Consider the following 18,889-nt stretch of genomic DNA (forward strand, 5'->3'; position numbering starts at 1 on the left):
TGTTGAAGTGAAATTGGATTTCATGTCCAATGAAATAACGTCCATGTGTGTTGTATACTTTTTGTGTGTGTTGAGCAGGTAACCTTACGTTTAACCGCCCCAACTTCAAAAATCTGATTGACTGTGCTTGAAGCTGTCACCGCACAGCCTTGGATTTTTGTTGTGTGAGATTTCATGATGCAGAGGGTGATAAAGCCACACATTTTACCAAACTCTTGAATGGTAAAATGAGATAAACTCTGACCGACCCATAGTTTGAAATAAAAAGGGGGCATATGGTGCAAGTCGAGTTCAGAAAAATTGTAAGCAGGAATGGGGCATTACAACCCAATGTAACCAACCCAAAGGGTAGGGGTGACGAAGGGGAGGGGGAAGCGCCTTGGTTCGATTGGTCTCAGATAGGGCAAAATTTTAAATTAATAATTTCAAATACACGTGGTGCACAGCAAGTCCCGACAGTTAGAAAAAACTTTATTCAGCATAAAAATAATAAGGTGCATCAATAATGGGTTATTTTAAACATTGGGCGAAGGTGTTTTTATATACATTGTTGGGGCTCGTGGAGGAGCTAAAACAATGGATTAGGCCGTAACAGAACAAAAACTAGAACGGCACTTGGTAGAGCTCCACCAGGCTGAACAGTTTGTTTTGTATCCCACTGATAGGCCGGATCTGGATTCGGACCTCAACCAAAATCGAATCATCTACTTCTTGTCACTTAACCAATGAATCCCCTACGTTTAGTCATAACTCGTCCACAACTTTCTCAAGTATCATGTTATATATTGCATTTCACCCGATCTCTCAATGGTGAAGAATCACTTATCTTGCATAATGGTGAATTCTTCCTTCTTCTTTATTTCTCTCTTTCTTTATTTGTCTGTCTTTGGAGAAGTGAATTCTTGTAGAATTTATTTTTCTGGAATGCTCACTTGGATGGGTTTGAGGGTAGAGGAGTAGTGGCTGAAACCCGAATCCTATCCAAGTTCCTCCTGATGACTCCATCTTTGCTCTTTACTTTTTTTTAGTTCCTTCTGATGACTTCAATGCAGTATTTGGTTTTCTGTTTCATTAAAAAATTAAATAACTCTCATAACTGAATCCATATTCCAATCTTCACCAAAATCGAATTGATTCAGTCTTGTCACACACCCAACCTGTCCATCAGGTTTCGTCCAAATCCGTTCATAACCTTTTGAGATATCCTACTATATATCGTTTTTGGCCCTATCTCTCAATGGTGAAGAATCGCTTTAAAAATTCTACTAGCCGGATCCGAATCCAGATCTTCACCAAAATCTAATCATTTCGTCCTCGTCACATATGCTACCTCTCCGCCAAATTTTGTCCAGATCCGCCCACAACTTTTTGAGATATCTTGTTTACAGACAAACAGACAGGGGTGAAAACATAACCTCCATCCACCTTAGGTGGCGGAGGTAACAACAGTACGTAGAAGTAGTATAGAGGAGGGGAGGGGAGTGAGGCAAGAGACTGAGAAAGTTGGTTCCACAGTTGGGGGAAAAAGAGGAACAAATGTGTGGATGTGAGCAGTCGGTCTGGATTTAGGAGTTTATAGCCACATCCAAGAAGACATATAACGTCAATACACTTTTCCTTGAATTACAAATACGTAGATCGACAATGGACAAATTGCAACAGTATATTGCATTTGAACTTGGGATTCCAACAACATGAGTTGTGCTCAGATGGATACATTAAATATGCCAACTCGATGTTTTCCACCTTGGCGCTGTCAGTCTATGGTGACTTCTCTTAAAGCCAGGTAATATGAATTTTAGTTTCTAAATATGCGTATGTATTGGAAAATATAACTCTACCAAAATAATATACATGCTTCTTTAATGCCACTACCAAATAACAATTTCTCAAGTCGTTAATTTATTTATTTACTTGGCTGCCGTCAGGTGCATGGACTGTGATTGTCAGGTGGAGTGAAGGACTCGGTGTTGTGTTACCTGATGTGCACAATGTAGGTTTTGTGAATGAAGACTATGTGCTGCAGAGAGCTTGGAATTGCTCGATGAGTCGTCAAGCTTCGCTTGTCTTAACTTATCGTAGTCCTCTGAGGATTTGTAAATCTGCGACATTGACCGCTACCGCAAACACTGTCCATGTGGATGACAATCTACGCACTGCCTGCCAAAAACGTGACACGTGTAAATGTACCATTCATTTTGTCATTTAGGAATTTGTCCCACGGCAGAAGGAAAAACGACTTGCATGCCAGCAGATTGGTTAAAAAAAAATACTAATGACTCGATGGAGGCAGCAGTACTTTTAAGGTGCACTTTAATAGGTGCGATACATTATCGATGTAACATACTGTATGCATTGGGAGTGGGGTCAGGAGGGTTACAGTGTGTCCATGCGAAGGTACAGGGGCAATCTAAAAGAGTACACAACTATAGTACCAAGTATTTGTTTATTGTTTGGGGGATAGGGGGTAGAAACGATCACAGGTACAGGTGTTCGAATTGTGTCGGTTCCACAGATTAAATAACACGTTTAAGGGTAATACACAACATGTCTCTTTGAAATCAAAAATAGGAAAATAAATTAGTCAATTGGTATCACAGTCTGTTACGACCGACAACATTTGAAAGGTGTGAAATGCCAGCATGTCGACCTGAAACTAAGAGAAATGTCCATGCCGGTGTGTTTGCTGGGCAGACAGATGAGTGTAATAACACAAACCGAACAAGGAGAGCAAGTAGATTACTACTTGTTTACATTGCAGTTGTTTATGGTTGAGACCATGTCATCATCTAAAGAGGAGTGGAATCGCTTTGGAGGAGATGAATGATTGTGGTACGCAGATGTTTAGATTTAAGCCACTGAATTATTCGGAATGCAGTGTTAGTGACTGGGAGATCACCGACTCCAACAAGGCAATTAAATATATTTGTTTTAAACACCAAGAGCAGGATGTTTATGTGGGGGTTAAGAGATGGGACTAAAATTGGGATGACTTTAGGGAGGGTTGTAGATGCATTGGGGTAAGGGTGAATGGGAGAACGTTTTATTTATTTATTATTATTTTCTAAGGTCTGGCAAATAGAACCGCAGACATGTTGCACCACAATATCCAAACTAGAATGGCACTCGTCTAATAGTCTCACCTCACCCACTCATTCTGAACAAAGATACCATCGCTATTGTGACCCACTAATATTATGGCCCATATACCCGTATCATCCATGCACACTGTTATGTCACATGCATTGCCATATCCATATCTTTATCGATTAATTATTAGGATATTTAACGACCACTTTTGTGCACATTAAGGCTAAATTGTGTCAATGAAGGTGGATATGAAATAAATTTCAAACTATATTCCCCCATGGCTAGTCAAAAATATGTTGGGAGTTTCACATCGATATGTTAAGCCGTTCTAGAGAAGACGATTTTTTTTACGTTTTTATTTGCGATCCAATATGGCCACCAGACCACTTGACTGGCGATATCGTAAAATTTAATTCTTCACTCACATCGGCTGGTAGATCAGATATATGAAGCTTCAGATTTTTCGGACAAGGACTTATATTCATTCAACCGATTCGGGCTGGAATACCGCTTCACCGATGATGTCATCATAATCACCCTATACATTATTATCATGAGATATATGCCAAGTTATTATGATTATTATGCATTATTATCATCATTATCATGGGAAGATGATGTCATATGCCAAGTTTCTGGGTTTTTTTGTTGAGTGGTTTCGAAGATGTACAATTTTTTTTCTTTAATCCAATATGGCTGCCATACCATGTGACCTATGATGTCAGGCTTGTGAATAAATATTCTCCATGGGGAGTCCCTCCTATGTTGAAAGTTTTGCATCGATCGGACAAGCTGTTGCAGAGAAAAAAGAACTTTTAAAGTGAAAATCTAGACACATTGATACACATACACATACACATGCACACATATGTTGCAATAGACTTGCAACCCTCTATAGTCTATGGGGTGAAAATAATAAGCAACTGCCACAAACAGCACAAAAAGAGGGATAGGAATGGTTGCACTTAGTCTAATGGTGGAATTCTCAAGAAAACATTAAAAGAAAAATCCAATAAACTCCCTGAATTCTTAGACAAGTAAACATTTAGCATGCTGAAACTTTAGGAGTACAACTACTACTACAACTACTATTACTATTATGATCACGATTTTTTTCATCTTTAATGGCACCAATTATTCCCACCCTCTTGTGGAGTCAGCCAGGGGATGTTTTTGGCACAAATCTTTCACGAACTGACTGGCCAGGCATACATTTCGACTGATTCGGACAGAAATTTGTTATCTGTTCTGGGTGCCGGTGATGGTTCGCCAATTTTTTGTGATTGACACCGTGGGATTTTTAACATACACCCACTAATCCTAGTAGAAAAGGTGCACCCAGTGTATCATTCATCCAAGGGATGGCGCACATATTGATGCCTCGACCTGCCTGCGAAGCACCAGGAAGACAGTTTATAGCTAGGCCGAGTTCAAACGAGGCTCAACGGTTCAGATGGGAGTGTGCTTCCCTCCAGTCGAGACCAGTAACAGCCCCAATATTAGGAGCTTTGATTATGCAGTTAATTGTGTTTTTGGTTAAAAGGTTTCTCTTGGGTTTGGATAAGTTTAATTTGAAGATTAAGATTGAATTTGCATTCATCAAATATTTTCTGATAAGCTGGACATGTGAGCAGGAGAGTTGGGGGAGGTAGCTTTGGCTTTGGGCTACCAAGTTCTGCATAATGCCAAGTAGCACGTTGTGTGGGATGTCAGGTGCTGCTGAACCCCAGGTTTTCTCACTTGGTCCTGTGTCACTGCACTGTTTGGACGAATTGAATTGGTATGGTAACCTTTGCTGCTTATAGAGCCTTCTGCATGATGACAACCCCAATACCAACAATATGCTGAACAATAACAACGAGGCACTCATCTGACAGATTGCTAACCCTTGTCTATAAGGAGCTTGCAGGATGTACTGGAGGTATGCACCCTCGCCTATGAGCTGTATAGCTTGGGTTTGAATCCTGACCCAGCTCCAAACTGTCGTCTTGGTGTCTGTCAGGCAGGGTGGTTCATAAATGTGTGTGCCGTCCCTCAGATGGGCATTAAACTGGCATCGCTTCTGCCGGCATTAGTTGGTCGACGTTAAAGATCTTGGTGTCCTTCGCGAAGAGTGGGCGAGCTTCCGCCAGCGTCTTGAACAAATTCCTGCCATAACCTGCAGGGGGCGTTGCATCAGCGACCCAGCAACGCCCTCAGCCAATGATGCTACGCCCAGCGTGATGATGAACGAATTGTGACGCTGATGATGCCCAGCGTGATGATGAAATGATGAACGCCCCCAGCCTTGTGCTGGAGACTAAAGGCAAATAATTCTAAAAATGTGACAACTAATATAAGTACAGTAATTGTGGATGAGATCACAGATGGTGAGAGGTTGGAACATTACACAACACATTGCTTTGCTTCCAAGAGTCTTGCCTCCTTTATTTCTTTTCCTGCAAAACAAGTACCATGTAGCAGTGCACAATTTGATAAAAGGACAATTGCAATTTCTTAACGTAAAATAATAAATGTACAGTATTTTAAATGATGCATATTGTGACAGTTTTTGTTTGAATATTTATTGTATTACATGAATGTGCAACTGGATGAAACTTGCATAGGCAATCAGTGTTGTACCTTGACAGGAGAGGAGGAAAAGTTTGAGCTTTAGACCTTCTTGGAATCTCTTTTGAGAGAGGATGCAGTACATGATGACGACCAAGAGTCCCGAGAGGACCACAAACAAAGCCAGCAATGCAAGTATCCATTCTGCATAACCCACAGAGATGTATTGTACAGAAATGTTGCATTTAATTTGCTATTGATATGTTATGGGTACAGAAAAAACAAAAATCTGTATAATTTGGGGAAAATGTATTTGAATAGATTTAGGTTCATGGGAAGGCTGAATTACAGAGAGGTGATGGTTGCATGGAAATCAGAGATGCTGGAAAAGACCCCAGGATTGTCTGCAGCACAGAAATGCATTGAAAAGTCACCAAATAAGGACCTGCGTTTTGACTAGCTCAACCCAAGCACTTTCAGGAGTTTGGGAGGACAATGTCCATCATGCGGAGGACATAGTCATTCATCATGCGGCACTGCAGCTCTTCGTGCGTGATCTGAAGCTTTGTCATTTAGCTTTAGGATCGTAAGCAACAGATGAAAGACTTTGAGTCTATTCTTATCATTTCGACCAGAATTACAGTGGGAGGACAATGGATTGAATCGGAATGTTGATTGAGGTATACCAGCTGCTGTGAGAAACAATGCCAAGGTGACATTTTGGGGGAGCAAAGGAAAAGTAGCGGGTTCAAGGTGGGTTGTACTGCAGTATTTACTCTCAAATGTTATACATGCAAATCGACTGTCATTGAGAAAGCTCCCAAAAAGAAAACTCAAAGAAAAGAAAAAGAAAACTCCCAAAAATGACATAACATAAATCGAAAGCCACACCTGTATGCATCCCGTTTGGTGGCAACTGCTCAGGTAGTTCATCCCAGTCGTCTTCCACAACTGCAACTGCATATGAAGAGAGGTAAACACAAGCAGGTCATTATACCGTTCCGGATTTGATTTTCTGTTAAAAGTTCACAGTTCATGAACTCAAAACCAAACATTCTCATGAGGCACAGGGATTAACCATCATGCCTCTTCCAGCAAATTTGAGAACTACTTGCTCGCAGCTCGCTCTGCGAACAGGAGGACCCATTTGCTCACATTGGTCATCGGTGAACGTTGAAGATCACACGGTGGCTTTCATGAAGACCTTGCACGATTTAAAAATTCCAGAACTCTCAATCGAGTAATGTGCGTCGGAGTAGTGATATGTTCTCCTGACGAGAAACGTTGTTTGTCAATCCCGGATGTGCCCCCGTAGATCTCTAAAGAATTTAAGGGCGTCACGTCATTATTCATTTTCAGCCAAAAGTGCACAAATCCCAAGGATTACCTGTTTGGAACCGAGGTCAGAAAGATAGCTTCTCTTGATTGACAAGGAGCTGTAAGACATGTTTGAAACATCTAGTCTGTGTGAGTGTGGCATTATTCTTGAGGCTCAAAGTAAAGGAACAGAATGGACAAATCATCTCATGGGCCTATTACTTTCCCATTGCAGACAAGCCGGTGGTCTGTCGGCCTTCTACCGCCTCTTTTTATGGTGTTGCAACCTCAGGATGGCACACGCAGTCCACCAACAACGCTCTTCCGGTGCAACTCCCAAAATTCAGAATCACTGCTGACCTCATTCGTTCCTCTTCTTTCCTACTTGTGGAACCAACTTCCACATTCTCTTCAATCTTTCTCCCCACCAGGTCTTCAAGACAGCTGTTCATCACCATCTCAGGTCACCTCCATCAAAAACCATGATCTTTTCTTCCCCCATTAACACTCCTACCTGTTTCCAAATTTCCTGTTTTCCTTCCTGAGAGTTTGCTTCTGTATGCATCTTCCCGTAACCCTACCCCTCATTCTTCTCCCTCTATTTTGTCCCTTGGCCCTGCTGATGGTGTGTTCATCCTCCCCCCATCCCTCCCCTCCCATGTTTCTCCTGTTCCTTTTTTTTCAGTTACGTCCTGATTCATTCTATGAATTAGCTCTTCCACGAGCCTTGACTTTGTGTGCAACAACGTACACATAATGTGTACTCCCAGCAAGTATATTTTGCTGGGACTGTGCCTTCAACTTTGGCAGTGTCGTCCCTCTTTCATCCGTATTTTATAAGACAAGCACAAAAGAAGAAAGGCTTGATTTGGCTGTTTGCGCATAATGGTCCGAGCTCATTGTGTGTGTGCTGATCCGTTTCCTTCCTTCTTGCATTTGCACCCTTGGAACTTCCTCGTTTCTTGGCAGTTGCGTACAAGAAGCATCTAAATTCATAATATAACAAAGAACAACAGCGGGGCATGCACAGAGTTTGAGTTCGATTTGGTTGCTTGTAATGAAATCGGTTTCAATTCCTTAATAAGGGAGTGGATGCAAACTTGGAAGTGGAAGCCATACCTCACCAAGGTCCTCATTGTTATTGTTATTAGTCCCCTGCCGGTGTACACCGGAGGGGACTATAGGTTTGCACTCCGTCCCTCCGTCTGTCCGTCCGTCACGCAAAGAACAGCTTTCCGGAATTTTTTTCTAAACTCTTAAAGGTAAAGATTTCAAACTTGGTACATGGTTTCCTCATGATAAGTTACAGATCAAGTTCGAACTTCACGACGTTTCGATCATTTTTGACAAAGTTATGGCACTTTGAACTTTGGTAATTTCCCCAACAGTTTTCCGGACTATAATTTGGAGTGCGGTAAGTCAAAGCTGTTAATTTTCCTTGTTTTAACTCCAATTTACATTCTGTTTCCACTTTTAGTGAGAAGTATGGGTCTGTGCAACCATTCATAAACTTTATTTGTTGCAAATTGGATAATTTTTAGCCGAGTTACCTCAGACCGTGAGTTGGTAATTATATAATTCACACATAGTGCAATACGTGCAGGCTGCTCCACGGATCTTCCTTGTGGGCTTATTTCAACTCCGATTTACATTATTTTTCCCCTTTAACTGAGAAGTAGGGGTCTGTGCAACCATTCATGAACTTTATTTGGTGCAAATCGGATCATTTTTAGCCGAGTTACCTCAGACCGTGAGTTGGTAATTATATAATTCACACAGTGCAATATGTGCAGGCTGCTCCACGGAGCGACCTTGCGGGCTTATTTTAACTCCGATTTACATTCTTTTTCCCCTTTTAGTGAGAGGTAGGGGTCTGTGCAACCATTCATGAACTTTATTTGGTGCAAATCGGATCATTTTTAGCCGAGTTACCTCAGACCGTGAGTTGGTAATTATATAATTCACACAGTGCAATACGTGCAGGCTGCCCCAACAGTTTTCCGGACGACAGACTGCCGGTAGGGGACATGTATTGCAGCGCAATACTCAGAATGCTCGTTAATATATGGTAAAAGATTGGGGCGGTTGTGATTATACATTTTAAAAGATAGACATTCTAAGAAAAACTTACTGAAACGCTAACAAATACTCCATTAATTGGCCTGGTCTATGGGCCTGAGGAAGTCTGCTGTGAAGCAGGTGAAACATCTCTTGAGACCGGGTCTGCTCTTGCTTATTTGCTCAAATTTCCAGAGTAGATCTAGTTTTACTTTCTGGTTGGAAGTGCCTTTCTTTCTTTAAAATAAAAATATTGCCTTTACTCTTCTAATCTGTACAAGTAGTTGTCCAGTATCGCAACCCGGGTGTATACGGAGGTTATGTTTTCACTCCTGTCTGTCTGTGAGCGGATATCTCAAATATTGTGGTCTGATTCAGACTAAATTTGGTGAACGGTTTGGGTTTGTGACGAGCTTTTGTGACTTTTGTGAAAAAGCTTTTGTGAAAAAAAAGCTTTTGTGACTCATTACATTTTGGTGAAGATCTGGAACTGGATTCGAGGATTTTTTTTAAAAATGATTCTTCACCAGTGAGAGGTAGGGCTAAAAACGATATATGGCACGATATCCCAAAAAGTTAAGGACGGATTCGGACAAAACTTGGTGGACGAGTTGGATAAGTGACAAGAACCAGCCGATTCGATTTTGTTTGAGGTCCGAATACAGGTAAGACATATACGTGGGATAGTAAACGTAAACTGTTTTCAGCCTGGCTGAGGTGTGCTCTGCCGAGCGATGTTCTCGTTTGGAGATGTTCTGGAATGGACCTCGATGGTGGATCCTTGGTGATGACACGGATGGGCATTGCGTAAGGTGAGGGAATTATTCAGATCTATCTCTGTCATTTTTAAAATGACACCTTTAGGGTGCTGCCCTTTGCTCAGACCAAGGGCGTATCTGGGAATATCATTCGACACATGATGGTTCTTTAACGTGGAAGGAAAGACGTCCGAGGTGTTACATATTATCTAACCAAAGGCAAGATGGTGTCGTGTTACAGTTGTCATGGTGAGATGTTTACAAACAAACAAACAACGCAGTAAATTTAATATTTCCTTTAAAAAAGGAACATTTGTTGATTTTCCTTATATTTCCATTTCTAGATGGACAGTGGGCGGTTTGAGACCGATATATATAGATTTGAAACAACCATTGATAAGCACGTGATGTCCTCACTGAGCAAACTTGCTGTCTACATTTTATGTACAGAACACACGAGGAGACCCTTTGGTCCATCTTGCCTGCACCTTTTCCACATCCCAGCACTATTACACCTCCAGCAGGTGATGCTAATTACGTAGCCAAGCGCAAGCAGGTAATATAACCGTGGTACCGGCACACAATGACCTATTCTTTTCGAAAGATGTGGGATTATGAAACGTCTGTGGACGTCTGCCTCCCCATCTAAAGAATGATGTGTCCCAAGATGAAGTGTTCTTCCAAAGTTATTCATTCCATATAAACGATCAAAGTATCTATCAGGAACTACAGGGAATAAGTTGTTGATCACTCACTCGTTTGTGCAGCGTTGTTTCTCCCCAAAGACAGGTCTTCGGCGAGAAGCCAAATCGCTGGGTCGTGTCCGATGATGGGGATCGACATGGCGGACGAACCTGTTTGGCTCGGCTCGCACGGTTCACCTGGTCTGCCCTCCCACAGACACGGGACACGCGAATCGTGTCCGGAACCTGAACCTGAACCTGAACCTGAACCAGAGTCGAACTCGAGGGACCGAGAAGGAACGAAGAGCGTCATTAGACACAGGGAGCACAAGATCGGCGCAGTGACACACATGGCGATGCCAAGACCCCGAGGAGGTGGACGAGGAAAAGTTTTGTTTGTTTTCTTGAGATAAAAGAAAGTAAGAAACACCTGTCGATTGATCGCGGTTCGTACGAGAGGTCTTATATGTACCAGTTACCCGTGAAATGGACGATCAGCGTCCGGTTATCCGGTAAATAACTGAGTCAGGCACGGAAACATGAGGTTAGAGTTGTGCTTCCTTCCCAGCAGAAGACTTGTCCCCACCCCTACACCTTTCCTCCTCCTCCCCTACCCTTTGTCCCTTCTTTCCCCACCCTGCCCTTCTTTCCCCCACCCTACCCTTCCTCCCCCACCCTACCCTTCCTCCCCTCCTCCACCCCTACCTTTCCTCCCCCACCCCTACCTTTCCTCCTCTCACCCATCCCTACCCTTCCTCCCCTCCTCCACCCCTACCCTTCCTCCCCCACCCCTACCTTTCCTCCTCTCCCCAATCCCTACCCTTCCTCCCCTACCCTTCCTCCCCTCCCCATCCCTACCCTTCCTCCCCCACCTCTACCTTTCCTCCTCTCCCCCATCCCTACCCTTCCTCCTCTCCCCCATCCCTACCCTTCCTCTCCCCCACCCCTACCCTTCCTCCCCTCCCCACCCCCACCCTTCCATCCCCTCCCCACCCCCACCCTTCCTCCCCTACCCTTCCTCCCCTCCCCATCCCTACCCTTCCTCCCCCACCCCTACCTTTCCTCCTCTCCCCCATCCCTACCCTTCCTCCTCTCCCCCATCCCTACCCTTCCTCCCCTACCCTTCCTCTCCCCCACCCCTACCCTTCCTCTCCCCCACCCCTACCCTTCCTCCCCTCCCCACCCCTACCCTTCCTCCCCTCCCCACCCCTACCCTTCCTCTCCCCCATCCCTACCCTTCCTGCCCTGCCCTTCCTCCACTCCCCCACGGTTACCTTTTCTCCCCCTCCATGTACTCTCACCCCATTTACCCCCCTACCCTGACGACCATAACACGTTGAGTGACCGGTACTTCACTCACTCGCTGAACATTTACCTTTTTCATCTCCTCTTCACCTTGTGCTTCTGTAAGTGCAGCAAATCTGCCACATATGTGAAGGTCCATGTTTCGTTTTCATATTTAATGTCAGGTCCATTTTTGGTTGATCCCTTCATTCAAAGCAGAACATCTGAACATGTCCAAACAACACAAAAGGTACCCAATCCCCGGAGGCTACATCTGTACAAACAGGTCAATATTCAGACTTCAAAGGTCTCGGAAATCTCCCAAGGGCAGGCACACATAGTGGAGGATTAACCCACCTGGCCGCAGGGTCCGTGCCTCGGTCTCTGGGCAGAGGCCACGTGATCACGAGAGATGAGACCCGAGGGTAGGTCTCACTTCACAGACAAAACAATCACCTTGTTAGTGGTGGTGCTCCATCTCGAGGATATCAAGTATTGTCGCGTCATGAGTCCATTAAAAAGTTCAACTGGACAGAACTATTACAAAATTAGGGGGTGAGGCTAGTACTAGTAGAGAGACCAGGTTAAGTGGAATAATAACGACCTTCAAATTACGTTTAATGGATACAAATGAATACAACTGTAATCGCAATAATAATTATTGTACATTCACCTCCGCCATCGAAGGTGGATGCAGATTATGATTTCACCTGTCTGACTGTGAACAGGATATCTCAAAAAGTTGTGGACGGATTCGGAACTATTTTTACTTGGAACAAGAACATTCATTGAGCCCAGTAGGGGACTTGGATTGCAAAGCAGTTCTCCATCTTGTTTGAAATGTCACGTGTAGGCAGGCAGTGGACAAGATGAGCAAGCACCAAGGGACTGTCAAGCCATGTTGAAGGCCATCAGCCATGTTGTAAGGCCAAGCCATATTGTAAGGCCATAAGCCATATTGTAAGGCTATAAGCCATATTGTAAGGCTATAAGCCATGTTGTAAGGCCAAACCATATTGTAAGGCCATAAGCCATATTGAAAGGCCAAGCCATATTGTAAGACTATAAGCCATATTGTAAGGCCATAAGCCATATTGTAAGACTATAAGCCATATTGTAAGGCCATAAGCCATATTGTAAGGCTATGAGCCATATTGTAAGGCCAAGTCATTGTAAGGCCATAAGCCATATTGTAAGGCTATAAGCCATATTGTAAGGCCAAGCCATATTGTAAGGTCCACAAAGCCTTTTACGGAGGGTCGCGCACGCTACCTACGACAGACAGACAGTGAACGTTGCTGAAGATCAGGCCTCGCCGACGACCAAGAGTAAGGACCAGCACCAACCCTGTACAGATCACTACTCCAGGGCAAGAATGTGGATTTCCCATGGGGGTGTTGGCACCCAATGGTCTACTCCCGTTGAAAGACACTTTGGATCTTCAACATCCACCGGCGAGTGCCAGCTGACGGGACGACCAACGAAAAGATGAAACATCAATGAAAGTAATTCGTTTTCCATTTATTTCATCAACTTCCGTCCACTCTCGACTGCAATAAGATTATATTAAAAATTTTAAACTAGTTATGCCTCGAGGCTCAAAGTCCTGGAGTAAAAAAAAAAAAATTTAAAAGACTTTTTAAAAAGAGAATCAACTTCCACATCCTCTTCAATCTCATCCTCTCCTCCAGGTCTTCAAGACAGCTGTTCGCCACAATTTTGGGTCGTCCCCCAATCCAAAACCATGATCTTTTCTACCCTCATCAACCTTCCCAAACCCACCTCTTTCAAAGTTCCCAGTTTTTCCTTCCTGCGTTTCCTTCCGTATCCATCTTGTCCACCCCTCTCCCTCATTTCTCCAAGTCTTCCTCTGTTTTGTCCCTCGTCCCTGCTCCTCCACAAGCTTCGACTTTGTAAAAAATAAAACCTTTTTTTTTTTAACTCACAAAATTAAACATCCATCAAACCCCTCCTCTCCATGGACTTGTCTCTTTTATCACCTCTTTATTTTGCATTCATCATAAGGTTCATAGAGGAGCTTGTACACATATGACATCAAGGACAAAGACGAGACATCTGTGTTCTTTTCCAAGAATCACAAGGACATTAGTACGTTTAGACAATGGACAAACACGTGGGGAAGTTGAACTTGCTTTTCGTGGCAGAGCTTCAGATGGGAATGCCAACAAAACAAACATTTGGAAAATGATCATCAGTTGTCCATTCTCCCTTTCCAATAAAAGTTTCAAATAAATATATTTTGTTCCTTTCATTGAGATTCCCTTAAATCTCCAATGGCTCCCTTCCCATCTTCAAGCTGCTGAACTGCTCACCCTCTCCTTCAGGCTTGAGAGTTTAGAAGTCTGCATTGAGGCGAGAAAGATGTCGGCGGAAGGTGTTGGGGTCCCGGGGGTTGAACTTGTTCCAGCAGCAGCAGGTGTGACGCAGACATGTCGGTGTCCACTATTTATTTATTTATTTATTTATTATCACCACCATCTCGTCTGTTCTAGATCCCGTGTTCTAGATCCTCTTTTAGCCATCCGACCCTCCCCAGGTCCTCCAAAATAGACACGTTCTTACAGTAACTCCGCTGCCCCAAGATGAACTTCCGAAATCCAGACATTCAATAATTCAATTCAATAATTCAGGCCCAAACCGACTTCAAAATAATTTATAATGTCAGAAAATGTCCTTCCAGGAACACAACACTCAAATGCCAAAAAGTTTCGTGAAACTGCCAGTACACAAGCCTCGTACCTCCAGGCCAAGCCTCCAGGATGACCTGGAAGTGTCCGCATAAGCCCAGACAGTATTGTAGTTGTGTGGATGCAGCCGTTCGACAAGAACATTGTCACAGGCATCAAACAGAAAGAGAATATCCCTCCAGACCATACTGCAGGATGATTACCTCTGCTACCAAAGGTGGAGGTAGGTTATATTTTTACCTCTAGTTGTCTGTCTCTGAGTATGATATCTCAAAAAGTTATGGACGGATTTGGACGAAACTTGGTGGATGAGTTGGGTAGGTAACAAGAACAAGACGATTCGAGGCAGCTTGAGATGGAGCATTCCCTTTGCGCTGTGTTTATCACCACTCACAAGGTGATATGTTTTGTCAGCAAAGTGAGACCCCACTTTCGGTCTCATCTCGAGAGATTATGAACCAAGATCAGTGATCTTTCTTCCCTCGTTATCTTGGAACCCCATCTAAGAACTTTGGTTGCCATGACTCTCATGCCGCCTCTACCCAGGGCCCTCATTGAGTTTGGCAGAAACCCCGAATAACGGTGGTGTTCAAAGTACCATAAAGTATATTGTGTTTGTGCAAGATGAGGATTGCTACCTAAAATGGCTCACAAAGTTTTAAAAGAAGCTGAAAATACTACACTTGGAAAAGTACCTCAGAGATGGGGCCATTCCTCTGCACAACGAAAGACTTGGAGAACTTCCTCAGCTTGCCAAACGTGCAGCTGCCCATAGTGCAAACTGCCGACCATGTGGGCCGGTGCAAGGCAAACCGGTGGAGCAAACACAAATCCACTGATGGATCGCTACCAGCAAATGGACTTTGAACCTTGTGAGAGTGCCTCCTGTGATGTGTCATTAATAGACGTCTACAATTGGAAAGATCATGCCTCATGCTTCACTTCTTCTAAAGTGTACTTACTTTTTCCACATGCGAAATTTGCATTTATGTTTATTTAAATTATACAATGGACTACAAAATGTAAATGTTTCATGATATTTGTTATATTATATCACCTTTATCTATCAATATTGTTGAAATGAAGATCAAATAGCTGTATGTTGAAATATGTTGAAAAAGTCAAAACTTTACATGGGGTGTACTTACTTTTTCACGTGACTGTATGTATATATATATATTGTTGCGGATCTCAACGTCGGCCCTTTTTCCCCTTACCAAGGGGGGATTAATCCCCTTGTCTGTGACTGACCGACGTGAGTCCTGAAGCTGCCCAGCTCCCTCCAGAGAGGCAGGTGAGCAACCTCGTTCGAGACCGCGGACAAGATGTTAATTTGGCCTTGCGGATGGCAGCCCACGGCTCGAACCGTTAGCAAGTACTAAACCCGATTCTGAACGTTGGCCAAAATCGCGCCACAGGTACTCAATGGGGAAATGACAAAGACGATCGGATGTGAGGAAACCAGAAGGTAAGGAAGAACAAATATAATTTATTACTAATATTTACAAGACCAAAGAAACCAAGGAAGAAGGAAAAATACGAAAATAATTTACAGAAGAAGAAGACACAGTGCAATACTAGCTTACCTATACAAGCTTACTTAGACCCCAGGACAAGACAGACGACAGTCAGACTTACACGGGGATGATGACAGGAATGGCAGGAGGTGGATGGCTGGACGGATGAGGAGGTGGGACCACAGGGCTGGAAGGTTCAGCTGGACGCAGGAGAACGGCCGGGCCGGGAGTGAGCAGCCGCCGACTCTCCACACTTCCATTCGCACGGAGGCGTTGCTTCGCGGCCGCGGGTCGAACTGCCGTTAAAGCTCAACTCCACCCAGCTGCGGTGGACTCAGCTGCGGTTGGTTCAGCTGCGGTGGACTCCTTACTCATCTGCTGTGGGGGGCTTCCTCGGTCCTCTGCTCCAACTGGACTCAACTGGGCTCCGGTGGACTGCCTCAGGTGAACTCTTACGCACTTCTCTCCAATACACTTGCGCGGGCGCTTTTATAACGCGCTTCGAGATCAATGCGCACCACGCCCGTGATGGTATCTCACCAGCCCTGATTTGCTGGTGGGGGCTCGCTGGCTCCACCTTTTGATGACGAGGGGCGGGCAACGCCCTTGCTCGTGGGCTTGACCGCGTGCGTAATGGAGTTTGGGGCGATGGTGAGGCCAATAACCCCACCCAAAGGGCAGCGAACGCTGCCGGCAATGGCGTTTTATGGGTGGCAATTGACAGGGGATTCTATCTTATCTGATTCGGTGCAATGCAGTGTCAACTAGTGGGAAACAGAGCCTTAAACTACATAGAATAAGAAATAACTATTTAGAAGGGTATATGATTCTCTACGTGCATGCGATGGATTAACTAAGGGGACGACCTTTGACCTTTACAATTAATGGAGGTATTTACAAGGATCACTAGAGGGGCATATTTACAAACAGGATTCTCAAATCTGCAACAATATATATATATATATATATATATATATATATATATATATATATATATATATATATATATATGTATATATGTATATATATTGTTGCGGATATGGGATTTGCATCCATCCATATCCGCTTGTAAATATTCCCCTATTTCCTCAATACTTCCCAACTCTCCCCAATCCCCCATTCCCTAGTCCCATTTTCTGTAAACAACACTCTGTAGACCCGACCTCCCCCTATTTCCCCCATTAAATGTCGCATCCAGGTCCACCGCATCTCATGTAAGACAACTATAGGACATCTTGCTAGTTATTCTTAGTCTATGTCAGTTAAGGATTCGTTTCCATTAATTCTGACCCTTCGTTGCACCAGAATGTGATTGTATGGCACCGTTAGGAAGTTTAGGACCTCCCAATACCTCCCCGCAGCTCTTCCTCACAGTTCTCTTCAACAACAACAACAACAACAACGAGCGCAAGGAGTGCGCGTCCTCAATCCGGTTCCGGCTTGGTTGGTAGGAGTGGTGGGAGGGCACCAGGCCTTCCCAACGAGCCGCCATCGGACATGTGCTCGACGGGGTTACCAAACAGGGGCTCCCTGTCGGCTCCTCGTTAAGGGCGGAGCCCGGTAACCCCCGCACCCAATGGAAGCGGCGGACCGGCCCCAGTTGGGGCGGAACCAACCAGCCGAGGGCGTGTCACTCCCCGTGGAGCATGCGCAGTAGAGAGAGAGGTGACGTCAGATGCGCGCCGAGCTGAGAGAAAGCAAGACGTCCCCTCCGAGCGCTGTGAGACCTCCCTGCATCTTTGGACTGTGTTTATCCTGTCCCCGAGCCAAGGTGCACCTTGTGCCATCGACCTACCTGTCCATCCCTGCCATCAATCCCTGTGTAAGTCTACCTTGTCCGTTTGTCCGTGGTCTGTCTGGGATAAGATAAGACTGTATTTAAGTGCCCATCTCTTCTGTGTCTTTACCTCACTCTGCCTTGTAATCTACCCCCTTTTCTCCACCACTGTAATTATACCCTCCTCCGGAGGTCTTGAGAACTGTACTGCGTCGTTTCATCTTTCCCAGTCGTCGTGTCCTTTCTATCATTGATTTGGCATAGAGCGATTTGGCCAACGTCTGGGTGAATCGGGTGAGTCGGGAAGAAAGGGGGAACAACTGTTCGGCCGCGATTACCTCCGCTCGGTAAATAACATCCAAGCCGCGGTCCGTAACAATATATATATATATATATATATATATATATATATATATATATATATATATATATATATATATATATATATATATATATATATATATATATATATATATATGTATATATATATATATATGTATATATATATCTATATATATAAAGCAGTAAAGTATGTTTGTTTGTCCTCTTATAACTCGAGAACTACTCATCGCAGAGAAAAACCAAAGGCATATTCGGAATCAGTACGTCTCAGAGCAACTACAGCACACCTTAAATTTAAAAAAACTTCGGTTTTAAAATTAGCGTATTAGCACAGAAGTGCTAGCAGAAGAGGGAGGGAATCGAAGGGAGGGAGCGCAGCGCTCCCTCTAGCGCTTCGCAGCGCCAGCGCTTCTGTTAGCGTCATTAGCGTATTTCGGAACGTTAATTTTTCAACTTCATTATTCGGAATCAGTACGTCCCAGAGAAACTTCGTAATGTTAATTTTTCAACTTCATCCGATTCACATGGGACCAACGGCATGTGACAGAGAGTGAAACATACATGCTACATTTATTTGACGACAATGAGTTCCGACTTCCGGGTTCGTGCCGCCAACCCTGTTAGGCGCCTCTTGCGGCACACAGGGAATTACCAGTGAACTGGTACTCAATTTGCCGACCTCGGTAGGATGACAGGCTGAGTCAACCCCCCTGGTGTTAAGGGGGAGGAGGAGGGGAGGGGGAAGAGGAGGGGAGGGGAATGGGGGGGGGAGGGGGAGGGGGGAGGGGCCCTTCTTCCCCCGTTC

The 18,889-nt window shown here is 44.2% G+C and overlaps 2 protein-coding genes across 4 annotated transcripts in view; one reads left to right on the forward strand and one right to left on the reverse strand.

Annotated features, from left to right (window-relative positions):
• The window catches only part of PIH1D1 (PIH1 domain containing 1), an 85,484-nt gene extending 81,633 nt beyond the window's left edge, over positions 1 to 3,851 (forward strand). For both annotated transcript variants that reach the window (XM_078768488.1, XM_068104770.2), the window contains exon 10: positions 1 to 3,851. This exon is cut by the window's left edge and continues 452 nt beyond it. The gene's annotated coding sequence lies outside the window, so the exon portion shown is untranslated.
• On the reverse strand, positions 2,428 to 11,048 carry LOC144888875 (uncharacterized). 2 transcript variants are annotated; one of them, XM_078768490.1, is made up of 4 exons: positions 10,529 to 11,048; positions 6,532 to 6,597; positions 5,713 to 5,844; positions 2,428 to 5,528 (listed from the first exon to the last, which is right to left on the reverse strand). In XM_078768490.1, exons 1-4 carry the CDS (start codon positions 10,806 to 10,808, stop codon positions 5,476 to 5,478), a joined length of 531 nt encoding a protein of 176 aa, XP_078624616.1. In that variant the 5' UTR covers positions 10,809 to 11,048; the 3' UTR covers positions 2,428 to 5,475. The 2 variants fall into 2 exon arrangements, with proteins under 2 accessions (XP_078624616.1, XP_078624615.1); XM_078768489.1 differs by having other exon boundaries at positions 5,749 to 5,844; positions 10,529 to 10,955.
• Between the last annotated feature and the right edge of the window lie 7,841 nt (positions 11,049 to 18,889).

This window comes from Myxine glutinosa, chromosome 14 (genome assembly GCF_964187855.1).
Source record: "Myxine glutinosa chromosome 14, kmMyxGlut1.1, whole genome shotgun sequence".
Classification (NCBI taxonomy): Eukaryota; Metazoa; Chordata; class Myxini; order Myxiniformes; family Myxinidae; genus Myxine; species Myxine glutinosa.